The sequence below is a fragment of the Uloborus diversus genome, chromosome 5, assembly GCF_026930045.1.
Source record: "Uloborus diversus isolate 005 chromosome 5, Udiv.v.3.1, whole genome shotgun sequence".
In the NCBI taxonomy this organism is placed as follows: Eukaryota; Metazoa; Arthropoda; class Arachnida; order Araneae; family Uloboridae; genus Uloborus; species Uloborus diversus.
Window position 1 is genome coordinate 3,216,308 of NC_072735.1, and position 24,514 is coordinate 3,240,821.

General features: G+C 35.5%; 1 protein-coding gene across 1 annotated transcript; it reads left to right on the forward strand.

Annotated features, from left to right (window-relative positions):
• The first annotated feature begins 797 nt into the window (after positions 1 to 797).
• On the forward strand, positions 798 to 24,296 carry LOC129222260 (uncharacterized). The gene is made up of 8 exons (XM_054856738.1): positions 798 to 925; positions 2,623 to 2,835; positions 5,571 to 5,787; positions 7,884 to 8,124; positions 10,878 to 11,001; positions 12,306 to 12,492; positions 20,042 to 20,267; positions 24,028 to 24,296. Exons 1-8 carry the CDS (start codon positions 815 to 817, stop codon positions 24,119 to 24,121), a joined length of 1,413 nt encoding a protein of 470 aa, XP_054712713.1. The 5' UTR covers positions 798 to 814; the 3' UTR covers positions 24,122 to 24,296.
• The last annotated feature ends 218 nt before the right edge of the window (positions 24,297 to 24,514 follow it).

Here is a 24,514-nt window from a genome sequence, read left to right on the forward strand (position 1 = left end):
TCTACTTTAACATGTTCACAGATACGTAACATAAAAAAACTGATTAAATAAGATAATCTTAATATATATATAAAATGCTAATGTGCGTACGTAAAGACAGGGTTTTCTCTATCACCACCAATTCCAATCAACTTCTGCTTGGGGTGGTAAGCACCCCTTGGTCTCCTGGTGGGAATAAGGGAGTTTGGTCACGGTGGGTGGAAGTGGGTGGTTGTGGGTGGCAAAAATGTGAAAAAGTATGTGTCTGCCCTTTTCTAACTTATGAGAACTACGAGAAAGTTCATAAAATTTTAGGAATAGTCTAGAAAACTCCAGAATGTGTGCAACTGTTACAATCGATCTAGATTGTTCTAGAAGATTCTCAATATTTCTAGAATGATCTAGAAAGTTCCAAAACATGCGCAAACGCTACAATCGACTAAGAACGTTCTAGAAATTTCCAGAATGATGTAGAAAGTTCCAAAACATCTGTGAACGTTAGTGCAAAATAAAACATAACTTTTCAATTTACTAAGATGTTTCGTATTTTAACTTATAATTATTTCAATTTCAATTAATTAATTAGTTAATTAATTTGTTATACTCTCTATACATCGCATGTTTAATGGTCGACTAAGTCTCTCAATATTTAAAATAGAAATCTATATTATCTACGTTAAAAAGAGAATTCTTAAATATTTTATGTACCATTAAACATGCAATGTATTTTAACCCGAGCAACGCCGGGTTTTGCAGCTAGTTATAATATATTTTTTAAAGCGAATATTTTCAAGAGCCATTAACCTGTGTGTTGGCATTTCTAGGTATTACCACCATGACTTCGGCAATAATCCCGTTTATGTTATCTATGCTACTAGGCCGGACTATAGATCTCAGGACATATTCCACTGGAGGAAATATTTACGATGACGCAGATTATGTAGAGGTAAGAACACATGTAATATAGATGGTTTTATTACCTTCATTAAAACATCTCTCAAGCTCGTGAGTACAATTTCCAAAATACTTCCGCTATTAAGTTGAATGCTGCATAGTGAGATGCTGGCCATAATTTAAGTGAGAACGATTGACATCACTTGCTACTGTTAGAAATAAGTAGTTCTTAGAAAATTAAAATAACAAAAATTAATGCTAAATTAAAAATTATAAAAAAAATAATAAATAAATGAAATAAAGAAACCTGACCCCTGACTGTTTCACTTCCTATTAAAATGTTAATCGCGGTAGAGAAAACTTATAAAATTTTAAAAAATTTAAATTTTTCTTGATAACATTAGAAAACACGGAAAATCAAAGAAAATCAGTTATTAAGCTTTGCTGGACACAAAAGCAAAATCAGGAGGTAAAATTGAAAATGCATTTCAAAGACTTGTTTTTATGCACTAAAACCAATTGCAAGTATTTTATTTGTCAGCATTAAGTATTGAAAATTTAAGGGTTAGAAGTATTGAAAATTTAGTTAAAAGGGTTATACAATTTCAGTTTTATATAACTTGGAAATTTCAAACAAACTTCATCAGATACAGAAATATTTGCTCTTTTTTCTGGTATAAATATTTTGAATGTGTGAGTAAGTTTCCACTACCAAAATTGCAAAAAAAGCGCGAATTTGTGTAGTTTTTAATTAATATCTCCTGTAGTTAAAGTTTCACAAACATGAGACTGAGTTACTAACACCCTCGATCAAGTCTCCTTTCGAAAAAAACAAAAAATGTTCAAAACCGGTTCATACGTTTAGGAGTTACGGTGCCACAAACAGAGATAGTGGTACGCATGCTAAACTTATAACCTCCTTCCTTGTTGCTTCGGGGGTTAAAAATACTTTTAAATTTTTTTTAAATGATTTTATTACATTAATTACCCATGGGCAAATATGTGCAGTACAATATTTCCACTCATAATTCTAGGGCCGGATATGGAAGTGTGGAGGCCCCATGGCAACGAAAGAGTGGAGGCCCTTAATCAGGGTTGGAAAAGATCATCATATTTTCGAAAATATCCGATACTTTGATATATATCCGTATATTTTCATATATATATATATGTATGTGTGTATATATATATATATATATATATATATATATATATATATATATATATATATATATATATCCGATATTTTCGATTTAAAAAATTTATGTGCAAGTATTCTTTGTAGAAATACAAAAAAAAAAAAGTCTGGGAGAAAAAAAAAATTTACTGACCCGTGAAAGTTAGGACATTTTGTAAAAATTTCACTGTGGGGGTCCCTTTGTTGTGGAGGCCCTGGGGCAGTAGCCCCACCTACCCTCCCCTAAATCCGGCCCTGCATAATTCAGATTTTATTAGAAAGGTATTCTTAAAAATAAAGATAGTGTGGTTCTCAAAAGATGAGTTATGACCTAAACAATGTTTACCTGTTTTGGGGCATTTCAATGAAAAAGGGACGTCTTATTGTCCCGAATTTGAGGTGAAACATCTTTGCAAAGTTCCTACGAAAGTAACCCAACTCAACTCAACGCCACTTACTTTTCCCTGTTTAACCCTAAAAGCAGTAAACATAGTCAAAGTCATAGTTCAACTTATCAGAGACGCACTATACCAGTTGCATCTCATTATATTTATTTATTCCTGTCTTTTCAGAATCCTATCAACAGAATTTCTACATCCTACGCAGTTCTTCAATCAAATACTTATCCTTACACGTACTTGGGACTTCCAGTGGACCTTGTGCTGAGACTTAAGGCTAACTTCATCTATTCTAGCTCTGGAGCCCTTGGATTGGAAGGTTTGTTGAAGGATACCGCGTGGAAAGCCAACAGTGCCATTGTAGCAGTGGTCACTACATCCACAACGGTGCGTTACGTTTCGACTTCTATTAAATTTTTGTAATTGTTGAACTGACATTTTAAATACCAAAGAAAATATTTGGATATTTAAATATAATTTTTTGAAAACGCTAATAGAATTCAATGTAGTTATGACAGCACTTATAGCGGTGTGTATAATATAGTACAGTCTGTCCACGCATGATATGAAATTGACAAACGTCCAGTTGACGAATGTTTCTCAATGTGGTGGTTTAAATAAAATTTTTATGCGCGCTCTTCGTCAATCTAATGTGACTCCGTTAAATTTAAAGGCCACATTCATCTTCAAAAGCTGATATCCCTGAAAATTAATAGATGCTTCCATTTCCGCTTTTAAACCGGATGTTTGCCTTTCCATTTCATCGATGGTCAGACTGTACTTCAGTAAATATTTAACATTTGATAAATTTACTGCATATGAATATCCAGAAAGAGGAAAAGAAAAAGCAAATTCCTATAAATTCAAAAATTATAACTACAAATCAGGCTCTAAGGCCTTAACTGAATTAGCAGACTGTTTACTTGAAGAAACCCAATATAAGCCAAACTTTAATTATGAATAAAAAACTCGAAAGAAATTTTCTTGCTTATAGGCGAATGGAGTTATGCTCAGAGCAGGAATTAGTTTAACTTTTTTCAATGAAATTATGCATGATAAGTAGCAAAACCAATACCCACGGCAGAAACTGAAAAATAGGTTTCTCGTAAGTAACTTTAAAACAAGTTTAAAACGAGGTTTCTTATTTAATAAGACCTAAGCAAAGAAATCAGTTTTACCGTATGGTTGCTGTAAAATATTCTTGTTTACGTTTTATGGTAGAAATTCTACACTTTCATAACTTTTGATGACTAAATTTGCCTTCTGGGTGTAACACATGATTATAAATGATTCACGAACCATGGTAAAAATTGGTGAAGGAGGCCTCCAAGAGTAATGCTACGTTTGCTATCGAACTAACCTAAACTTCAGGATTTCCCGTAGTTGCCACTAAATGTGGCTTAAACGGTTGGATGGTACCTTGAAGACAGCTCTGGTTTTTGATCCAGACAAGAAGTCGAGTACCCCTGATCCAGCAACCCCAGAGTTATTGATCTGCAATGGAAGCATGGAGAACTTTGTGTCCGTGGCATTTTTACCTTGCCCCACTCAACATTTACGGACGATCTTTGATCGGCTGGCATCGAAACCGGGAACCTCCTGTTCAGCCCCTAGCTATAATCCAACAAATATATAACCGAGAAAGAAGACAATGGATCTAGGGAAAACTGTTGTTTTTACAAGTTCAACAACAGCAACACCAACAATAAACTTCGTTCGTAGTGGCTAAAGAATAAAATAATGGAGATTCGATCAAAAATAATTTGATTCTTTACCCAAATCTTGATTACTGTAGAGAAATTCAGAGTTGAATTCTTCATGATTGATCTAATGTTTTGTATCATGTCTCTTATATGGGACTGCAAAAAATTATACTTTGTGTTCTACAACATTTTGCTCTACATTTTATTGCTTTCATGTTACCTATAAATGTAGAAAATACCATTCCACCATAGTCTCCGAGAAACAGGAAATTATCAAAAATTAGCACCATGCTTTTCGTGCTCCAAATCTCCCTTCATTGAACTTTCAGAAAGTCAAGGAATTTGCATCACTCTGGTAAGTTGAGGCATAATCTTAACCATGTTTATCCCCTTGGCAGGTAATAATAAGGGTAATTGAATGAGTTGGAATACTTTCGTCGCAGTTTTGCAAAAGTTTTCAACTCTAATCTGAGTCCATATCATATCCTTTTTTCACTGAACGAACTCTACAAAAGAGGTTATATCTCAACTTACCAGATTCTGACTTTTTTTTAAAAGAACACTCCTAAACTATCCAGATTGCATCTGTGGAGAAATTGGAGACTACAAGCATTTTCTTTTCTATTGTAGGTTTACTCAAGCCTTCCATCTTAAATTCCCCCTTCTATTACCGACTCAAACTTTATAACCTACTGTTTTATTGATAGAAATGCGTTTAAAATGTTCAAACCTTCTCAATTTTATTTACAAGCATACATCTTTGTTTTTCCCCTCATTGAAATAAAGAAAAATAAATATTTAGGATCTGAGAATTTTAAATTTTTTGTGAACAGGTATTGTTATTTTTGTTTTCCTCTTAAACTCTTACTTTAATATAATTAAAAAAAAAAAACCGAGTTTTGTTTTTCACTAATTTACTAAAGCCAACAATTTACTGATTATGACCATATTACCAATTGTGATATTCTACTGATCATGACTTTGTTACTGCACCAGCATACTTTTGATCATTCTTATCTTTAATCAAGATTGTTTTTGAAAAATATGTTGTTTCTAAAATGTTAAATAACTTTTAATCATTTTGTAATTAATTCTCCTTATAACTTATGGTTTTGAAAGTAACATCATTTTCTTTTCAAAATTGTACTTAAAAAAATCATTTATATATTTTCCTTTAAATTGCAATCAACCTTAAGTATGCACACAAAATGTTGATTTTGATGGTGTTACTGTATTTTTTAAAAAATTTCAATCAAGTCAGCTCTTGTTCCGGGGTTCTTAGTTGGAAGGCGTTGGAAAGTCACTCCACATCTCCCACCAAAACCGAGAAGGTCTTGTTACCATTGGGAGGAGTTGTCTTCAGTTGTCAACTTACCAGAGCTACAATATACTTAGATTGTCCATATTATTTTCCTGCAGGTTCAACGAACTCTGAAAGGCGACGCCAAACTACTTCCAAGTTGGCAGGAAAAGATTCCAAAATCCATGACCCATTATGTAAACAGCATGATCTATGGAGGGTGGAGTATCACTCTTTTCCGATTCAAGTGCAAAATACAAGGGGATGTTCCACCTGTTCGGGACACCATCACTTCCATTTTAGGAGTCCGTGGGGATTTCAGCAACAAAACTGTTGGTAGGTAAATTGCTGAGAAAATTTTGTTCACCTTATTTATAAGTTAATAGAAGTATTTATTATTTTATGGTTCTTTGCTGAAGTATCAGAAGCACTCTAACGGTTTCTATTTGTGCCCTAATGTTATGAATATACAAATTTGTATTTCGTTCCCTATGAATACAATTGATATAACGGTGCGCACAAATTAAATTATAAAACATCTTCACGAAGGAAATATAAAATAAAGCAGTTGCTAAATTTATCTCTGTATATTTAAGAAAAGTTCCGTCAAAATTTGATCCGACATTGCGTTTGTGGCTGTCCCATATCCTACCTTTTTTTAAAATCTCTCTTTTATTCTACTATACACATTTAAATCATTTCTTTTCCTTCGAGTAGGAGCGAGATTTTCATATTGTTCTAATTATAATGAGCGATTTAGCTCAACTCTACTTTCTACGGAAAGAAGGGGGGGGGGGGGTATTTTGTTTTAATCGTGAAGCGTATTTGAATCAATTTCTTCTCAGCAGACGATTTAACTCTTCGCTGACCAAATAAGATAGTGAAGCAATCTTCGGGATAGGTGAGCGTTTTCGCTCAGGGGACAGCTCGCCCTTTTATATCAGAAAGAGTTTTTGTCAAAGAAATTGTCTGTAAATCCGTGATGTCCAAAATGCCTGTAGCAACTACAGTTTTGAAATTCGGTTCAAAATCAATTCGGTCCCCAGAGGCTTACTCCTCGGAAAGTTTGTATTTTATTATTATTACTTTTTTAATTTCGAATGTTTTAAGCTAAACTTCAGTATAAGTTGCCTGTTAAGATGGTGAAAGATTTACTGCACCCCTCAATAGGCTACGTCATGCGAAAGGAGATTTTGTTTCTGTAAAAGATTAAGTTTGTTGCAGTTTTCTCATTTAACTAGAGCAGGAGATATAAAGGTTTCTAATTGAGTGAAATTCCTAGGCAAAACTTAGTTCAAGTTTACTGAAGACCATGAGTTTGAAAATGACATTTCAAGCGTAAAAAACGGTCCTTTTGCTGTCTATAGAAGTCCATTTTGCTCCTAATTTGTGAAATTGAGCGTTCTTCAAAACATATTTTTTGTTTTAATTTTTGTTATAGGTATTTTAATCAAGCTCTTTTTTCTATGATCTGAAGCCGAATTTTCGTATTATTCAAATTATAATGAGCACTTTAGTTCAGTTATATTCTCTACGGTAGTGAAAGCAGGATTTTCAATTTGTTCTAATCGTAATGTGAATTTTAATGAATTCGTCCGGGCAGATTATTTATCTCTCTGGAACCAAATAAGGTTACAAAGCATTCTTCAGTGGCTGGTGAGCGGTAACGAACAGAAAAGGAGTCCCCTAATTTAAATAAATAAATAAATAAATAATGATATATGCAAAATAATTGTTTGAAACCAAAATAAACAATTAATTCAGCAGTATTTTAGTAAGCATATTCATCTTGCCACTAGGAGCACTTTTAAAAATTCTTTATATTGCTACAAATGATAGGGGTGAGATTTATAATTACAAAATTTAAAATATTTCTTTGAAAAAGCAATATGAAGATAATCAAATTGAAAATAAATGGTGAGCTCATCCGATAGGTGAGTTGATACATTTACTATGTAGTTACTGCTTTAAAAATCAGAAGTAATCAATATAAACCAAAATGGTTTACTCGATTTTTACAAGCATTGCGGCAAATATGAACAATAGGGGTATAGCATTGTCTTTCTTTGCTGACGAAAATATTGACAGCAACCATCCTAGTTCTATTTGTTGTAGCATTTTCGAATAAACCCTAACACTTAAATTAGTAATTTTTAAAACCATTCAAAACTTTAAAAGGCGGGAGAAGTGTTTGTTCTTAGTCATTGGTGAACTTATTTAAAAAAAATTGACAAAAACCGAAATACATAAATAAAGTCTTATTATTTATCAAAGGGCAACATAAAAAGGGTTCTCAGTATAGAAACCTCCACTACCAGATCTTTTAAGTTTCTGTAAAAGAGATTTTCAAACTAGAGTGATTCTTTTTAGTCAAGGATATAATTGAAAGTTCATGAAAGACGACAGATTTAAAGAACTGTTTGCCGTTTCAGGTTTGTTCCATACGGCCCTGGAAGCAATTCATAACAACCCCGAAGTTCGAGGCAAAGTGACAATCCAGGCCCGAACATATTCAAATCATCCTTCAAAATCAGTCATCGATATGCCAAACGATTTGCAAAATTTCATCGCGAAGTTTCCAGAAGAAGTTGGCCAACAAGGAAAACCCCTCTACATGGAGGTACTGCCGCTCAAGGAACTGGACAGCAAGTACACTGATGTCAAAGAAAGTCAGTAAGTTTTCTGCCAGTGCGCAGTTAAGGGGAGTCAGTACCCTTAATACTTTCAAAAATTCGATTTTTTGATTTTTATATATTCTGAAACTAGATTTCAATACCTTTTTGAAGGTACAAACTTCTTGATCGTGCTCATATTAGAGGCAAGATAAAATAAGCTTTAAAAAAAATGTAAACCTATTTTAATGAGGTATGATTTTCCCCTTTAAATTGCAATATCTCGAAATGGTATTTTTGGAACTAAATGTTCCTTTTTCTAAGAAACTAAATTGTGTTAGGCTTTGAAACTTTTACCACCTATTCCATACATCTAATTGCATATACTGATGTAAATGTTTTTTCATATTCGAAAAATATTTTTTTATAGAGCTGATTTTGTGTTGCAAAATGGCATTTTTTAAAATAATTCAGTGACTTACACATTAGAATTAAAAAAAAAAAAAAAAAAAACTAAATTTTCTTTGTATTAAATTTTACTTCAGTGTAAAGAAAAGAGTACTTAAGGTACAGAAAAAAATTCATTATTGTATCTTTAATAGATTTTCAGAAAAATGAACATGAACCTGTGCAAATTAACATTGAAGGTATAGGGGGTACTGACTCCCCTTAAGTTACAAGGGAAAGACGTGAAGTGTTGTTGTTGTTGTTACTAATATCAGATTGTCTGGGAAAGCTAGGAAATTTCAATGAATTTAAAAAATATGAAGGAAGGCCAGGAACAGCAGTGGATCCCAGAAGACGTCGTCTTTAGTTGCGCCCAAACAATCTAGTACGTGAAATGAATGGATACTTTTGTGCAACAAAGTAACGGTATACTTTGTTGATAACGTTATTAAATATCGAAGATGACCAGAAGCAATATATATATTTTTTTCTTTTTGCCGAGTAACGGATATATCTCATAGTATTCATCCATTACGGAATTGAAAAAATTATTGAAATATTATTTCCGAAATTCTCTAACATTTAATTACTTTTTATAGAAGTAGTGTCAAGGTTCTTCATGAAGTTCACGCAATGGAACAATGAAGTAATATAATTGGGAGTTTTGTTGAGTGTTGAGCCCAAACAATGTAGTATGTAAAATGAGTGGACACTTTTTTGTGCAACAAAGTAAAGACATATGTTGTTGATTATGTTATTAAACATCGAAGACGACCGGAAGCAATATTTAAATACTTTTTTTTTTTTTGCCGAGTAACACGGATATATCTCATAGTATTCATCAAATACGGAACCGAAAAAAATATTGAAATATTATTTTCGGAATTTTAAAACATTTACTTATTTTTTATAGAAGTCGAGTCATGAAGTTCACGCAATGGAACAAGGAAGTAATATAATTGGGAGTTTTGTTGAGTGTTGAGCCCAAACAATGTAGTATGTAAAATGAATGGGTACTTTTGTGCAACAAAATAACGATATACGTTGTTGATAACGTTATTAAATATCGAAGATGACCAGAAGCAATATTTAAATACATTTTTTTTGCCGAGTAACGGATACTCATAGTATTGATCCAATACGGAACCGAAAAAAAAATATTGAAATATTATTTCTGGAATTCTCCAACATTTAATTACTTTTTATAGAAGTAGAGTCAAGGTTCTTCATGAAGTTCACGCAATTGAACAAGGAAGTAATATAATTGGGAGTTATGTTGAGTGTTGTGCTCAACAAGTGAGACTGTTATTAAAATCGAATGGCCCTTATGCAAAGAAGTGTGCATGACTTTATTAAAAAAAATGTTTATGTATCATAATGGCACTAACATATAAAAAATTTCTAAACAAGAAAAAAGAAAAAGAGAGAGAGAGAGAGGGGGGGGGGGGGTGCACCGTTCTTCGAAGTTTAAGAAAAAGAGGCTCTCGAGTTTCAGTTTTGTTTTTTCATCTCCAGGAAATTTGAAACCAGGTTCAGTTTTTTAAAAGTAAGGATCTTAACAGTGTATAGGACATAATTTTGCAAAAATTGTGTATAAGTCCGGTTGCTAGTGGCAGTTTTTTCACATGCTCTAAATAACACATTGCTCTAAATAACACATATTTTCTCAAGTACTATCATCAAAATCTCTTCCCATTTCATTATTTTACTAGCTGCTTCGTCCGGCTTTGTACGGTCTACCTCGAAAATAAAAGTTACATCAAGTGACTCTTGTTCATCAGTCACGCTAGAAAAAAAAAACACACATTAGTAACATTTTGCGATAGATTCAGCAAAAATAACCAAAAAGGAAACATTTTAAAAAATCCGATTACAGGAAAAGCCTCAAAGTAAAACCCAGAATTTTATTTGTTCATATTCAAGAAGAAAATGACAACAGATCTTTCTTCTCAATGATTTTCTTCACGCTACAAATTTCAATAAAAGCATTGTTGCCGAAAGTTGAGATGAAGTATTAAAAAATAATTTGAATGGAGAAAAGCCTTCGAAAAATAGAGACTTTATATCGAAATCCAAGTGTCATAACTAATAGTTTTTAATTGATATTTCCGCTAATTATTATCGGAGGATTATGTTAAATCGCCAAACATAAAGACGAGAAAATGACGAATCCATCGATACCTGGTTCGATGGTCAGCTCACTGTCGTTTGGGAGCAGTAACTCGAACATAGATACATAGATACATAGGTACATACATAGATAAGCTCAGTTTTTAATTATATAAGATTGGTATAGAAAGGTACTTTTCATTGAATTAAGTATTTTTTTGAAATGAACAAGATTTTGAAGTAAGTTTCACTTTAAAGTAAATTAGATGCAAAGCTAGAGGAGGTGGATGAACTGTACGACGATGTGAGAAGCACCAAGTTTCTGATGACTGTTTGGCTTTCGGAAACTTTGACTGTCCTCACCGAAGAACAAGAAGCAAAAGTAAGTGTCAATCGGAGATAACAGTACAGTGAAACCTGTGTAAGTTTACTACTTGCGGTGCACAACTTTAGGGGTCAACTTAAACAGGTGGTCAACTTATAGAGGTTGTTTTATATGATATAAATTAATTCTGTGCTTGAAAATAGCGGTCAACTTAGACAGGTAGTCAACTTACAAGGGTGGTCAACTTTACAGGTTTTACTGTATGAAGCTTTGATTATGTCAAGTATGTATGTTGTTCTAACTTTACTTTTTGGAAACGTTACGATGATAGATATACAGTTTATTATAATGTTATTAGTTACTTCTTTTGTATATTTAAAGTGAGGGAGATGGGCAAAAAGGCAAAAATTGAGGGGGCAAAAATTACAAAATTAGATCTGAATTGTGAAAAGAACGCGTTTACTTTGATAATACACAGCAAACAATTTGAGTAAATCAATATCTGTAAAATGAAAATCGAATAGCATCAAAACAAGCGAAAATCCTACCTAAACAATAAAAAAAAATAATAGAGTGAAATTGCTTAATAATAACACCGTTACTTCAGCAGCCTCTCAGTCAGAAAGACGCATCTGTAATAAATATGATTGGATAACATGAAAAAAGTTTGAAGATGTGTGAAGTTTCCATAGCATAAAAAAGGAAAGCAAACAACAATGGAAATCGATTTTTACGATGTTAGAGAAATAAAAGAGATTTAAAAAAATCCAATGATTCTGTGAGAAAAAGAGCGGATTTGGAAGCACGCACAAACAAATCAGAGATCGGAAATATAAAAAATCACTTGCAGATACGAATAAAATTTTTAAATTAATTAAAACGGTTTGATCTAAAAAAAAGGAAGAAAAACTGTGTTAAACAAGAATGGAGCACATAAGTGACTCGAGCAAGATTAACGTGAAACGTGTTCATATATTTGTCATTTAATATACTCGCAACATAAAATTTTCGTTATAACGCAAAGACACCCCTTGAGGAACACCACTCATATATGTATAAAATCCATGTTAATAAGTATACGCACAGGATGCAAAGAGAATTCCAGAGTAAATATGGCTTAAAAACTTAGATGGATATGTTGCAAGCAGTACTCGTACAATCTTTCCATCAGCTGCGTTTTTAAATAAGGAAGAAGTTTTTAAATTGAAGATATTTTCTATTGCAGTTGACCGCACTATTTGAATGCATGCATTAAAGCTTTTCATGTTGTTGCCGAATCAGCAAGTGTATGTAGGATGTGTTTTACACTGTATGTGTTATGTAGGACGAGGTTTTTAAATTGAAGATATTTTCTATTGCAGTTGACCGCACTGTTTGCTCATTTGAATGCATGCATTAAAGCTTTTCATGTTGTCGCCGAATCAGCAAGTGTTTACAGTGAAATGAGTGAAAAAGCCATCGAATCAGCTCTGCAGCTCTACATTAAAGGCCTGGAGGTCGGAGCACTGTCCTACGAGCAAGTTTTCCGTCGATATAAGGAAGAACTTGGTAGGTATAGACGAAATAAAAAAATATTAAATAAAAACAAAAAAACCGACTGCGTAAAAACCAAAAACATTAAAAAGAAAAATGCATAAGCCCAGTAGTTTAGAATGTTATTAAGTACTACTGAATAACTACACCGTTCAAATAGTTTTATAACCGTACACAGATAAGACAAATCATAAATTCAAAAGCAGAATAGAAGGATCAACAGTCGGGGCCCATTCAAATTTTACGGGGTTCTTCTTTGAATCAGAAAGGAATGGGCCTCGACAGTTGATCCTTCTATTCTGCTTTTGAATTTATCATTTGTCTCATCTGAGTACCGTTCTGAAACTATTTCAACAGTGTAGTTAGTTCAGTAGCACTTAATAACATTCTAAACTACTGGGCTTATGCATTTTTCTTTTCAGTTTTTTTGGTTTTTACGCAGTCGGGTTTTTTGTTTTTATTTAATAATTTTTTATTTGACACTTTTTAGTTAATTTTCATTCACTTAGTTATTATGATTATAAGACGGCACACTTCGCAACCTTATCATTTCATTGAGAGAGTTAGTTTGTATCGTGAGGTCTATTAAGTAACTTGCGGTGGTCTGATCTACTGATAATTAATCCCTCTGGCGATCTAACTCGGCTTAAAGCTGCATGTGCTTGCCCTTCGACAAAAATGCGCGAACTGTAGTCAACTACAGCACAGCTATATAAACAGCCTGTATAACTCATGATGACGCGAAATCGGAAACCTCCGTTAGTCAAATCTTTCTCGCAAAACTAAAAAAGCCTCTCAAGAAAGTACACGTCGCGAAACTAAGTCCCTTGAATCAAGGCAAAAAAAAAAAAAAAAAGCAACATATGTTAGAGATGAAAATCGAATTAGTAGACTTTCTCTCTTTTGGTGCTTATTGCACGGGTTTATTTTGATGAGGACTACAATCTGAGTGTCTTGCCTTCATTACGCATGATATATTTTTCATTACAGTACAGAATACATATAAAGAACGCATGAAAGAATTTAAATCAGAAAGAGGGGAAAGTACATCGGGAGCGATGGTGTCTTGACCCACCGCCTCTAGTGGGAGAAGCAATCGCTTAGACCACTCAGCCACTGAGACCCCAATTAGTAGACTTAATAAACAAAAAATTCAGGCAGTGAAAACTACCTGCATTTGTCGCACGCAGGTAGCGTGCGACACACAGCGTGCGCCGATCCCAAACTGACAAAATGGCAACTGGTTTTTCAAATGGTACTTTTGATTACTGTCATGTGTTTAGTGACACTCCCAAAGTTCAGACAAATCGATTGGCATAAGAATTACCAAAATTGGCCAAGGCGTTGAGCCTGTAGAACGCCACATAGAAACGGCCATACATATATAGACTGATAAACACATTACCCTCCTTTGCGTCGCGCATGCGCAGTCGGGTAAAAAAGAAGGCAATTGTTTTTCAGACAGAAATATCAGCTACGGGTGTCGCGGTGAAATGGCTAATAAACTAGAAGCGGAAACAGAACACTTCAATTTGTAATAGGTACGATCAGCAGGAACGCGTAAGCAGTACAGTTTTTATTGCTAAAGCGTTCTTCCGGATCCTACCTTCTACAAAATGAAGTGATCTGTTTCCGCTTCCTTTCATAATCTACGTGGCACGACTATATTTACATAGCAGTTTAAATATTGAAAAAAATTCCTGTTTTAGTAAAATATGTACATACCTAGAACTAGGGTTGAGGTCTTTCGGAGTATGACTAACTAATTTTGAGAGCTAAGCATTGCAGCACAAGCACATACACATTCGCATATAAAATTCATCATTAAAGTAAGATAAATTTTAAACATAGTTAATAAATTTTCTAGCGAATGATTCTTACAGCTCAATTAATTCGTGATTAGAAAATTTCGTTTTGGTGCATAAAAATGCACAATGTATATTAAAATAGTTCACAATTATTTGATGATTTCATTTCATAAAAAATTTGATATAGTTTACAGATACAAAACATTAGCAGAAGAGAAGTAAGGCATATTTTTAATATAACCGTTATAGACACAACGAACTTTCTTCTGAAAATTTGTTACAAGGAAACATACAATGTTATGGACAGAAAGACACCCTTTTTTATCGGTAATTTCATTCCATAGGGGACTTTATTTAATTTAAACTGAAGCCAATCAGCTTCACATACATAGAGGACCGCGTACAAAGTACATTTGCCTCTGGACATTAACAACACACCCAGGGCATTGCTAGGAATCGAACCCACGATGTAGTGACGCTTCTACCAATGTTCCACGGATGCACCTATTGAGGACTTGCTATAAACTTTTAAGCAGTTTTCGTTAAGCCCTTGTAGTTCTATTTTTCAGACGATGAAAAGATGGCACTATCATTTAGAGCAAAAGAAATTTAGGCTAGACAGTCCATGGAATCGAACTTTGCTTAAAATATGAGTCGCACTTTGTAACCAAAGGTAAACAGACGCTTCCAAAAATTGACAATTTTTCGAATTTCTGGAGAAATACCTTTACACTTACTTCGTAACTTTTGTAATTTAAAGGGTACTAGGGGGCTATCGCCCCCTGCTCGCTATCGCTCGCCAACCCCCGGAACTGCTTACGCAGTTCCCTGTGGATCGCTTCGCGATCCATGCTCGCTTCGCTCGCTCGCTGTATGCCAATACATTAGCCTAGCTAAAATTTTCCGTAAAAATTAAAGTTGGTAATTGCATTTAGGTCACCATCCATTTAAACAATATGAAAATTACGTTCATAATGTTAATTTGTCTGCTTTAGCCAGATTTTCGACAGTTTAACTTTGCTGTATGTAAGATGACTGCCTTGGCAATGTGCACAACTTTATCATTATAGATACAAAAGTGTCTGTCATTGCTTTGGAGAGATTGCACTTCTACCTGTTGGTCCGCGGAAGGTATTTTATTTCCCTTCTACCACCCATTGGAAAACCAATGAAGGCATTCCCCTATCCGCCACCTGGGGACGCGCCCTCTAGGGGTTACAGGCTCCCCCGAGGGATGTATTTACATTATTTACACTCTTATATATTTACATATTTACACTCTTATATATTCTAATCTGAGAAAACTTCCTCATATACACAATTAAAAATGTCCCGTTTGGGAGCCACAACTGACACTGCTTCAAAAGATCTTGTTCTTGATAATGCCACATAGAGCTGGCCATGACTAAAAACAGGCTCAGAGAGCACCAAACATATTTTCTCAAACGTTTGTCCTTCTTGTTGTTATTCTGAATCCTTGCCACGTCACGAACAAAAAATGGTTTAACTAAAAACGCGAAAACTCGCCAAGGCTACTTTGCTTGCACAATACTAAAACTACTATAACCCTAAACAAATTTGGCGAAACCTTTCAGCTGAGAATAAAAGGAATAAAGTAAATTCTTTCTCGGTTATTCATTTTGAACTGAACTGTCGTACTGAAGCAGAGAATAGACGACGCTCAAAGCGCCTACGCGTTCAAAACAACATTGCCGATGAACATGATTGTGGAGCAATGTGTGAAGAATGCGAATTTTGTGGTGCTCTTTATTGGCAGAAAGAGCGTAATACTGCAAATAAATATACTAAATGTTGCCATGACGGAAAGGTGCGGTTACCAGCATTGTGTGACGCACCTGATCTGTTGAAGGAACTGCTGACTGAAAATTCCCCAGCCGCTAAAAATTATCGGCAGCGAATCAGAGAATACAACTCTGGAAATGGCTCGTCTTAAATTGGATTCAAGAACGGTTTCCTGCCTTCTTTGAGCTTTTCTTTGCTGATTAAGGTTGAAATGGGCCACAGCCCGACTCAAACTCATCTCAAAAAAAAAAAAAGTTCGTTGAGTATTCTGTGATTCAAGATTTCAAAACAACGTAGAAGTTTGTTTACATGATTTATCGGCGAAGTGTTGCCAACAGAGGTTTAGAAATTCACCCCTTCATTTGCCGGCACGTAAGAGAATTATATATATAGATGGTTCGGCTCAAATTCTCCAAAACAAATTCCATCCATTCCCAAAGAACTCTAGCGGCACGGAAAGATGAGAGGTGAAATCCGGTAACGCCGCTGAATACTACCTGTTCCCCCAGCCACGCAGTTCAGTCTTGCTCAGAAGTGGTCTAAGGTGGAGGTTCTTTTTATTGATCTCTCCAAGAGCAAGATTCGTTCGTTATTCGTTTTCTGCATGTCTAAGGGAACTAATACACCGGTTGATATTCATCGTCAGTTGGCAGTGGTGTATGGTGACAAGTGTATGCCCATTCAACACATCCGGTCCACGATGAAGAGCGGAGTGGAAGACCGTTTGACTTTGGGTGCACTGTCATGCCCCACCGACCTTACAGTCCGGATCTCGAGTCTAGTATTGGGTTGTTCGGAAAGTCATTTCGTTTTTTTTGGGGAACATGAAAGACAGTTTTCGTATAATGAATAAATATTTTATTAAATTATATATTGGCCATTCTGATCCAACACCTTTTGCCATCTTTCTGGCAGTAACATAATTCCCCTCTCATAAAAGTTTTGGTCCTTGCTGGCAAAAAACTGGTTCAGGTGGTTTTTGACATCTTCATTTGAGGTAAAGGTTTTGCCATCCAAAAAATTTTGCAGGGACCGGAACAAATAGTAGTCGGAAGGCGCCAGATCTGGAGAATATGGTGGATGTTGCAGTACGTCCCATTCAAGCTGTAAAAGTTTTTGGCGAGTGACCAAACTTGTGTGAGGTCTCGCATTATCCTGGTGGAACACTACACCCTTCCTGTTGATTAATTCGGGCCTCTTCTCTTTAAGTGAATCATTCAATTTGTCCAGCTGATGACAATAGACTTCTGAATTAATCGTTGTATTGTCCGGCAAAAGCTCAAAAAAAAAAAAAAAAAAACGATTCCTTTGACATCCCACCGAACGGAGAGCATCACCTTTTTTTGGTGAATGTTGGCTTTTGACACGTTTTGAGCCGGTTCATCTTTTCTGCTCCATGACCTCTTGCGTTTAACATTGTTGTATACAACCCATTTTTCGTCCCCAGTAATAATCCGCTTCAAAAATGGATCATTTTCTTGACGTTTGAGGAGCGAATCACACGCGACGACACAAATTTCGCTCCGTAAGGACATGGGGCACCCACACATCGAGCTTTGAGGTTAAGCCCATGCCTTTCAAATGGCCATAAACAGTCGAATTCGACAAATTTAATCTCTCGTGTGGTTATTCGCCGATTTGCATCAACTGATGCCTTTATCGTATCTTTGTCGGCTTCGACCGGCCTTCCAGACCGTGGTGCATCTTCGACATCGAAATTGCCGGATCGAAATTTTGCAAACCAGTTCTGGCACTGGCGTACTGTTAACACGCCTTCTCCATACACATCCGTCAATTTTTTTCTCGCTTGGACAGCATTTTTACCTTTTCTGAAGTAAAAAAGTAAAATATGACGAAAATGCTGCTTATTGCTCTCCATATTTAAAAGGGCACCAACCAAAAACTACTGCGTAGAATTAATAGAACTTTTTCACACACAAGCCTTGCAATATCAGCTCTCAAGACATATAATGGTTATGCGGCTTAAGTGTGAAGTTGGTTTCGAAAAAACGTAATTAAGTCCTCTGACGGGAAAAAACGAAATTACTTTCCGAACAACCCAATAATTATCGCTTGTTCCCCTAGTTAAAAGGAAGACTTTGGAGTTTAACGTTTTCAAAGCGACGAGGAAGTCAAATAAGAGATGACCTCTCAAACACTTCCTCAGCGGGTTGGCGGTGAAGTCCTACGCATTGGAGTACAGAAAATGGGACACAGTCTACAAAAATGGTTAGAAAAAGATGGCGATTATGAATAAAAATAGCACCTAGTTTATTTTTTCTAACAATATTAATTTCAGTGAAAATAGGCAATGTGGTCAGGTTGTATAAAATAAGGCAAACGTATTTCAGGATCTACCCTCATACTTCACTGTTAAAAATTCAGGAAGATTTTCTGGTAATTGTTACTGTAAAATGGCGGATTTAACGCATCGCTCATTTTTACGGTAATTTATACCGGAGAAAAAGCGATCCCAGCTCCAATTGGTTGCTGCGGTCTACCGAGGAAACCGTAAAATTTTACAGTACATTCAGAGTCACAACTGACTACAACTGTATTTATGTCGAGGACTGCATATTAAGTGCCTTGCCTCCTTTATTTTATATACCGATAGTCGAACAGTTAATGAGAATTTAGAACTAGTCTAGGAGCTAATAGCTACCTGGTGCTAGCACCCCCAGAGGTATCGTTTCACTTGGAGGACATTGAGACCACGAGCATATTTAACGTCGCCCAGTCCCCTTTAATGACGACGGTGGGTCTTCGACCATCGAGGTTCGAACCCAGGACCCGAATCCCCCCGAATCCGACACTCTACCGATCGGGCTACCACGGCCCTAAAATTTTACAGTAACATTTGATTTTTACGGTAACAGTTACTGGCAACATGGATGCCAGTAACAATTACCGTAAATTTTCCGGAACATTTTTAACAGTGTTCGCAAGTAAACTAATTGGTGAAATTTAATGCTTATATCCAGTTCTTTACTATCCAGAATGATCAAAAAAAAAAAAAAAAATTTCGTAATTTGGTTGTTGCTGTGCCCAAAATGCAAACGTGATTGATTTTTTACTGGAAGGTGTGAGTTGGTTCTTTTATGGCAAAAAATACAAAACACAATTCTGTAGGTATTTCTCTATAAATTCAAAATAATGCAAATTTCTGAAAGAATATATAATGTCGCCTCAGAGCAACAGTAGGATATCTCACCATTATTCCTGGGATTACATGTTTTACTGTTGCTCCGAGGCGACGATATAGTTGGGGCAAACCTATTCTGGCAGCACTGTGAAGGTCACGAAGATCCTAACCACATTAGTAGGGCGCTGCCTAGTTAGGTCTGCCCCAATTACGGGTTATGTCTCTGCAACAACCATCGTCAACGTAAAAGAACAGTTTCAGTTGAACATATTTTATTCCAATCATTTTTTTTTTTGAGCAATCACGATTGCTTATTGTTCTCATTTGACCGTGTTTGGTGTCCGTGCCTTTTTCAACTTGGACCAGAAGCCTTTGCAGCACCACCTCCCACCGTCCTCTGCTGGCGGCGCGGTGCAGCTGCTCCGGTTTTGAGCTATCCTCTTCTCCTGGTCGGAGGCGTCCATGTCCTACACACACGCACGTTCACACACATACACACACACGACTTCACACACATACGACTTCACACACATACACTCACACACTCCTACGTGCGTACACACAGGTCTACGCACACACACAACTATGCACAAGTAACCGCTCAGGAGGAGAGGCAGACTTGGGGGGGGGGGGGGGGGTGACAGGAGCCGTTTCTAGAAACAATAACTCCAATGAGTAGGGTCCTGTCTCAGTTCGTGATTGCGAAAAACATAATTTGAATTAAAAATTTCAGAATTCAAATTAATTTTCTTTTTTTTTTTTTTTTGAAGACAAATAAAGAGACAACGCAACTTGAATTGTATCTTTTCAGATGTCCAGTGCGAAGAAACTTTCCTGCCTAAAGTTAATGGTCTCTTGAAAGTGCTGGACAACGAAAGTTTGACGCTGGGGAAAGTCGAGGACGGACTGGAAGAGTGCCAAGCCAAATGTATCGCTGAACCGAAATGCAGAGCCATCGGTTACGCCGATTACATGGCTACTTTGGAATTAGTGGATGGGAATGTTGGAAAATACGTCATTGTCAAGAAGGAAAAACTGTAGGTTGACATTGTTTTGAATTGATTATTGTTGGTTGATTGTGTGACAAGAAAGTCAGAATGGGGTCGTTTCCAAAATTTAAAAGTATTTTTTCTGAAAGAGCATGTTTAAAAACATAGGATCTGACCATTTTCTAAATAATTTTTTTAAGTTTAATATTTTTAAAAAATTACTTAAATCGTTTGCGCTTTCATTGTTTACACTTCTGTCGTGTGACATCACAAATGATGAAATCCCATTCAATGATGCCATTCACAGAACAAAATATTTAATGCGCATCTTTACTCACGTGTATTGGCAACGATAGGGTTGATAGCAAGCGTAGAGCACAATTTTAATTCGCTTCTTGATTATCATGACGTGGAAACGTAGTAGAAATATGCGCCAAATTGCACCATTTTTTGACGTCATAAAGACCACGCCTTGTTTGAAAAATTTGACATTATAAAAAATTAATTAAAAAAAAACTGTTGGGAAAATGAGTTTTTTTTTGGGTCTACGTAATTTTTTTTGCTCATTCTATCCATTTCAATGACTAAAAGTAGTTCTTTTGACTGAAGGGAAACCACTCCATTGGCTATATTGAACTACACTCTTTTTGGACAGACAGAAAGTTCTACTATTTTATGTACATAGTAGTGATACCCACACGGCTTTGCCCGTAATCGAAAAATCAAAAGGTCTTTTGGTTCGCCTGTATATTTACAAATAATGTATGGTGAATTTTCTCGCCAGTTGGCTTGTACCCATCTTACGGTTCCACGTTATGATAATTTCGTATCTCGCCAATTGGCTTGTGCCCATGTTATGGTTCCACGTTATGATAATTTCGTAATTTACTCGTCCATATTATGATTTTTTTTCTTAAAATTGGAATAGAAAAAGAATCACATCAAATTTTCGAAAAATTGCTTCGAGGTGCACACCCCCATGCTACATACTAACTTTGTGCCAAATTTCATGAAAATCGGCCGAACGGTTTAGGCGTTATGCGCGTCACACACATCCTACAGACATCCCGAGATCCTCCGGACAGAGAGACTTTCAGCTTTATTATTAGTAAAGAAGATAAAGATAAAGATTCTTTCCCATTTTATTAAATTTCTGTGAAAAAATGGGCTTAAAATTGGAATAGAAAAAGAACAAAATCGAATTTTCGAAAAATCGCTTCGAGGTGCACACCTTCATGCTACAAACTAACTTCGTGCCAAATTTCATGAAAATCGGCCGAACAGTCTAGGCGCTATGCGCGTCACAGACATCCTACAGACATTCAGACATCCTCCGGACAGAGAGACTTTCAGCTTTATCATTAGTAAAGAAGAAAAGAAAAGAAGAAAGATAAAGAAGTAAAGAAAAGAAAGGTAATTTTCAGAACAAATTCTTTCCCATTTTATTAAATTTCTGTGAAAAATGGGCTTAAAATTGGAATAGGAAAAGAACCACATCGAATTTTCGAAAAATCGCTTCGAGATGCACACCCCCCATGCTACATCCTAACTTTGTGCCAAATTTCATGAAAATCGGCCGACCGGTCTAATCGCTATGCGCGTCACAGACATCCAGACATCCTCCGGACAGAGACTTTCAGCTTTATTATTAGTAACTAGTGGCACCCGCACGGCTTCGCCCGTAATAGAAAAAATTAAAGGTCTTTTGGTTCGCTTGTATATTTACAAATAATGTATTGTGAATTGTCTCGCCAATTGGCTTGTACCGACGTTACGGTTCCACGTTATGATAATTTCGTATCTCGCCAACTGGCTTGTGCCCATGTTACGGTTCCACGTTATGATGATTTCGTAATTTATGATAGTTTTTTTCTTAAAATTGGAATAAAAAAAGAACCACATCGAATTTTCGAAAAATCGCTTCGAGGTGCACACCCCCATGCTACATACTAACTTTGTGCCAAATTTCATGAAAATCGGCCGAACGGTTTAGGCGCTATGCGCGTCACAGACATCCTACAGATATCCTACAGACATCCTTCAGACATCCTACAGACATCCAGACATCTAGACATCCTCCGGACAGAGAGACATTCAGCTTTATTATTAGTAAAGAAGATAAAGATAAAGAAGATAAAGATTTACATAACTGTTTCTAAGTGTTAGGAACGAAACATTTATACCGTTACTAAAATATGCTGTCGTCAATGCATAACGTATGCGAGTGGTGTTGAAGAAGTTGGGCTCGGTTAAATTTACAGTTGTATTAGTTGAATTATGGCTACTAATGATGCTATCTATAGTTTAAGTGTTTAGTTACGTGAAACTAAACATTTTTAGCAATTTCAAAACTGAATCATTAATGTAATTAAATTCTACTTATCAAAACCTTTAATTGATTTTCTTGCTGCAAACAAATAAATCCATCAATTAATAAAGTTTGAGTTATCTAAATGTTCCTACAGATTTCTCAATATATCCGTAAAAATATATTTTCTAGAAATAAATATCGTAAAATATAAAACTAATATGTACTGAATCAAAATTAATATAATACTATCAAGTAATGTGGAGATTATGGTGAAAACTCTGAGTAATTGTAGTTGCCTCTTTTTAAGAAAGTCAGTCAATAATGGTGATTAAAAAATATGTAATCATGAAGTGTGTAATATGAGAAAATAACAAAATTGAATAAATAAGTAAATAATAAAACTAATTGTGATAAAAATGTTTCCCATTACTAGAACTTTTAATAGTTAAAATTTATGAGTTCAGCTGGGACTGTTACTTAAAACACGTGTCTGAGCAAATCAAAATATATTGGAACATTTGAGGAAGCAAATAGAGTAGTTGTTGGATAGGACCTTTGTGTGGCTTGAAAAATTGGACCCAAAAAAAAAAAAAAAAAAATTGAATTTTGACATCTTGAATTCAAATGTTTTTCTCAATCACGAGTGTGTGTATGTATGTAGGCGTGTGTGTTTATTTATGTGTGGGGGGAGGGTATGTGTGTTTTGTGTGTAGGGGGTATGTGTATGTGTGTGTAGGCATGTGTGTTTATGTCTGTGTGCAGGTATGAGTGTGTGTGTAGTTGTGTGTATGAGTGTTTGTGTGTGGGGGTAATGTGTATGTGTGTGTAGGCATATGTGTTTGTGTCTGTGTGCAGGCATGAGTGCGTGGGTAGTTGTGTGTAGGTGTCTGTATGTATGCGTGTGTGTATGTGTTTGAGTGTGTGTATGTGTTGTTGTGTGTATGTATGTGTGTATAGGCGTATGTAATTGTGTGTGTGTGTGTGTGTACGTGCGTGTATGTATATGTGTAAGTGGATATGGATGCAACCTGAAGATGGTTTTCGCTAGAGGAGCAGCATCGTGAGGCGGCCGGTCGACGGTAATGCTGCAGTGAGTGCTGGTGGCAAAATAAAATGATAGGACCTCAAAACAGTCAAATAAAAGCAATAAGCAATCGTGATTGCTCAAAAAAAAAAAAAAAAAAAAAAAAAAAACCACTCACACACATTTTTGAAAATTATTAACATCAGGGGTGTTCATCCTCCCCTCTAGCGATTGATCCCTGCCCCCTCAAATACTACAGAGGCTTTTAAGAACGAAAACTCACATCCAAAAAGAAAAAAAAACAAACCCCCTTCTAAAAAAATCAATGTCACAGTCCACGTGATGATCCCCCCAAGGTGCTTACTGTTTGTTTGAACCAAGGATTTTTCTCTGCGTAATAGTTTAACAAATGTTATACAAATTAATAAAATGCTTTATATTTTACAACTTACATGTACTTGTTTGCATTGCAGGTGCTGGATCTACTTCAGAAGTACTAGCACAGCTGCAGTTACTTCTCCAAAAGGAATCTCTAAGGTTGGAGTTTACGACAGGCAGTGTTATTGATTCTTGTTTGAATGAAACTTAAATACCAAATCATATTTATTTTATAAGTCGAGAAAATACTGTTAATGTTGAGTTAAAATGCTGTCTTTTACTGACTGAAAAGTTCCATAAATTTGACCAACAAAGATTTCATGGTCAATTTGTTTTAACTTGTTTATGACTCAATACTTTTTGTTTTACCTTTCAAATAAAAATCTTTTTCTAATGATTAAGTCAGGAGTTTCTATTGAGCATTTGCATAACTCTAAAGTGCCGGTTTCTTAAATTTAAAAGCAAATTCAAAATAATAACATCAAAGGAAAAATTATTTTCTACATGGCATTTGCGTTGCCCAAAAAGGCTAACATTCAGGGCCGGACTGGGTGATCGACAGGGCGCGGGAAAGCTGAGTTG

What these genes read in the sequence shown, in the direction of transcription:
- LOC129222260 (XM_054856738.1), top strand. Translation starts at nt 815, where the DNA reads ATGACTTCGGCAATAATCCCGTTTATGTTATCTATGCTACTAGGCCGG. An exon ending in ATGACGCAGATTATGTAGAG is followed by an intron (nt 926 to 2,622) that starts GTAAGAACACAT and finishes CTGTCTTTTCAG; the next exon opens with AATCCTATCAACAGAATTTC. An exon ending in TTTCAGCAACAAAACTGTTG is followed by an intron (nt 5,788 to 7,883) that starts GTAGGTAAATTG and finishes TTGCCGTTTCAG; the next exon opens with GTTTGTTCCATACGGCCCTG.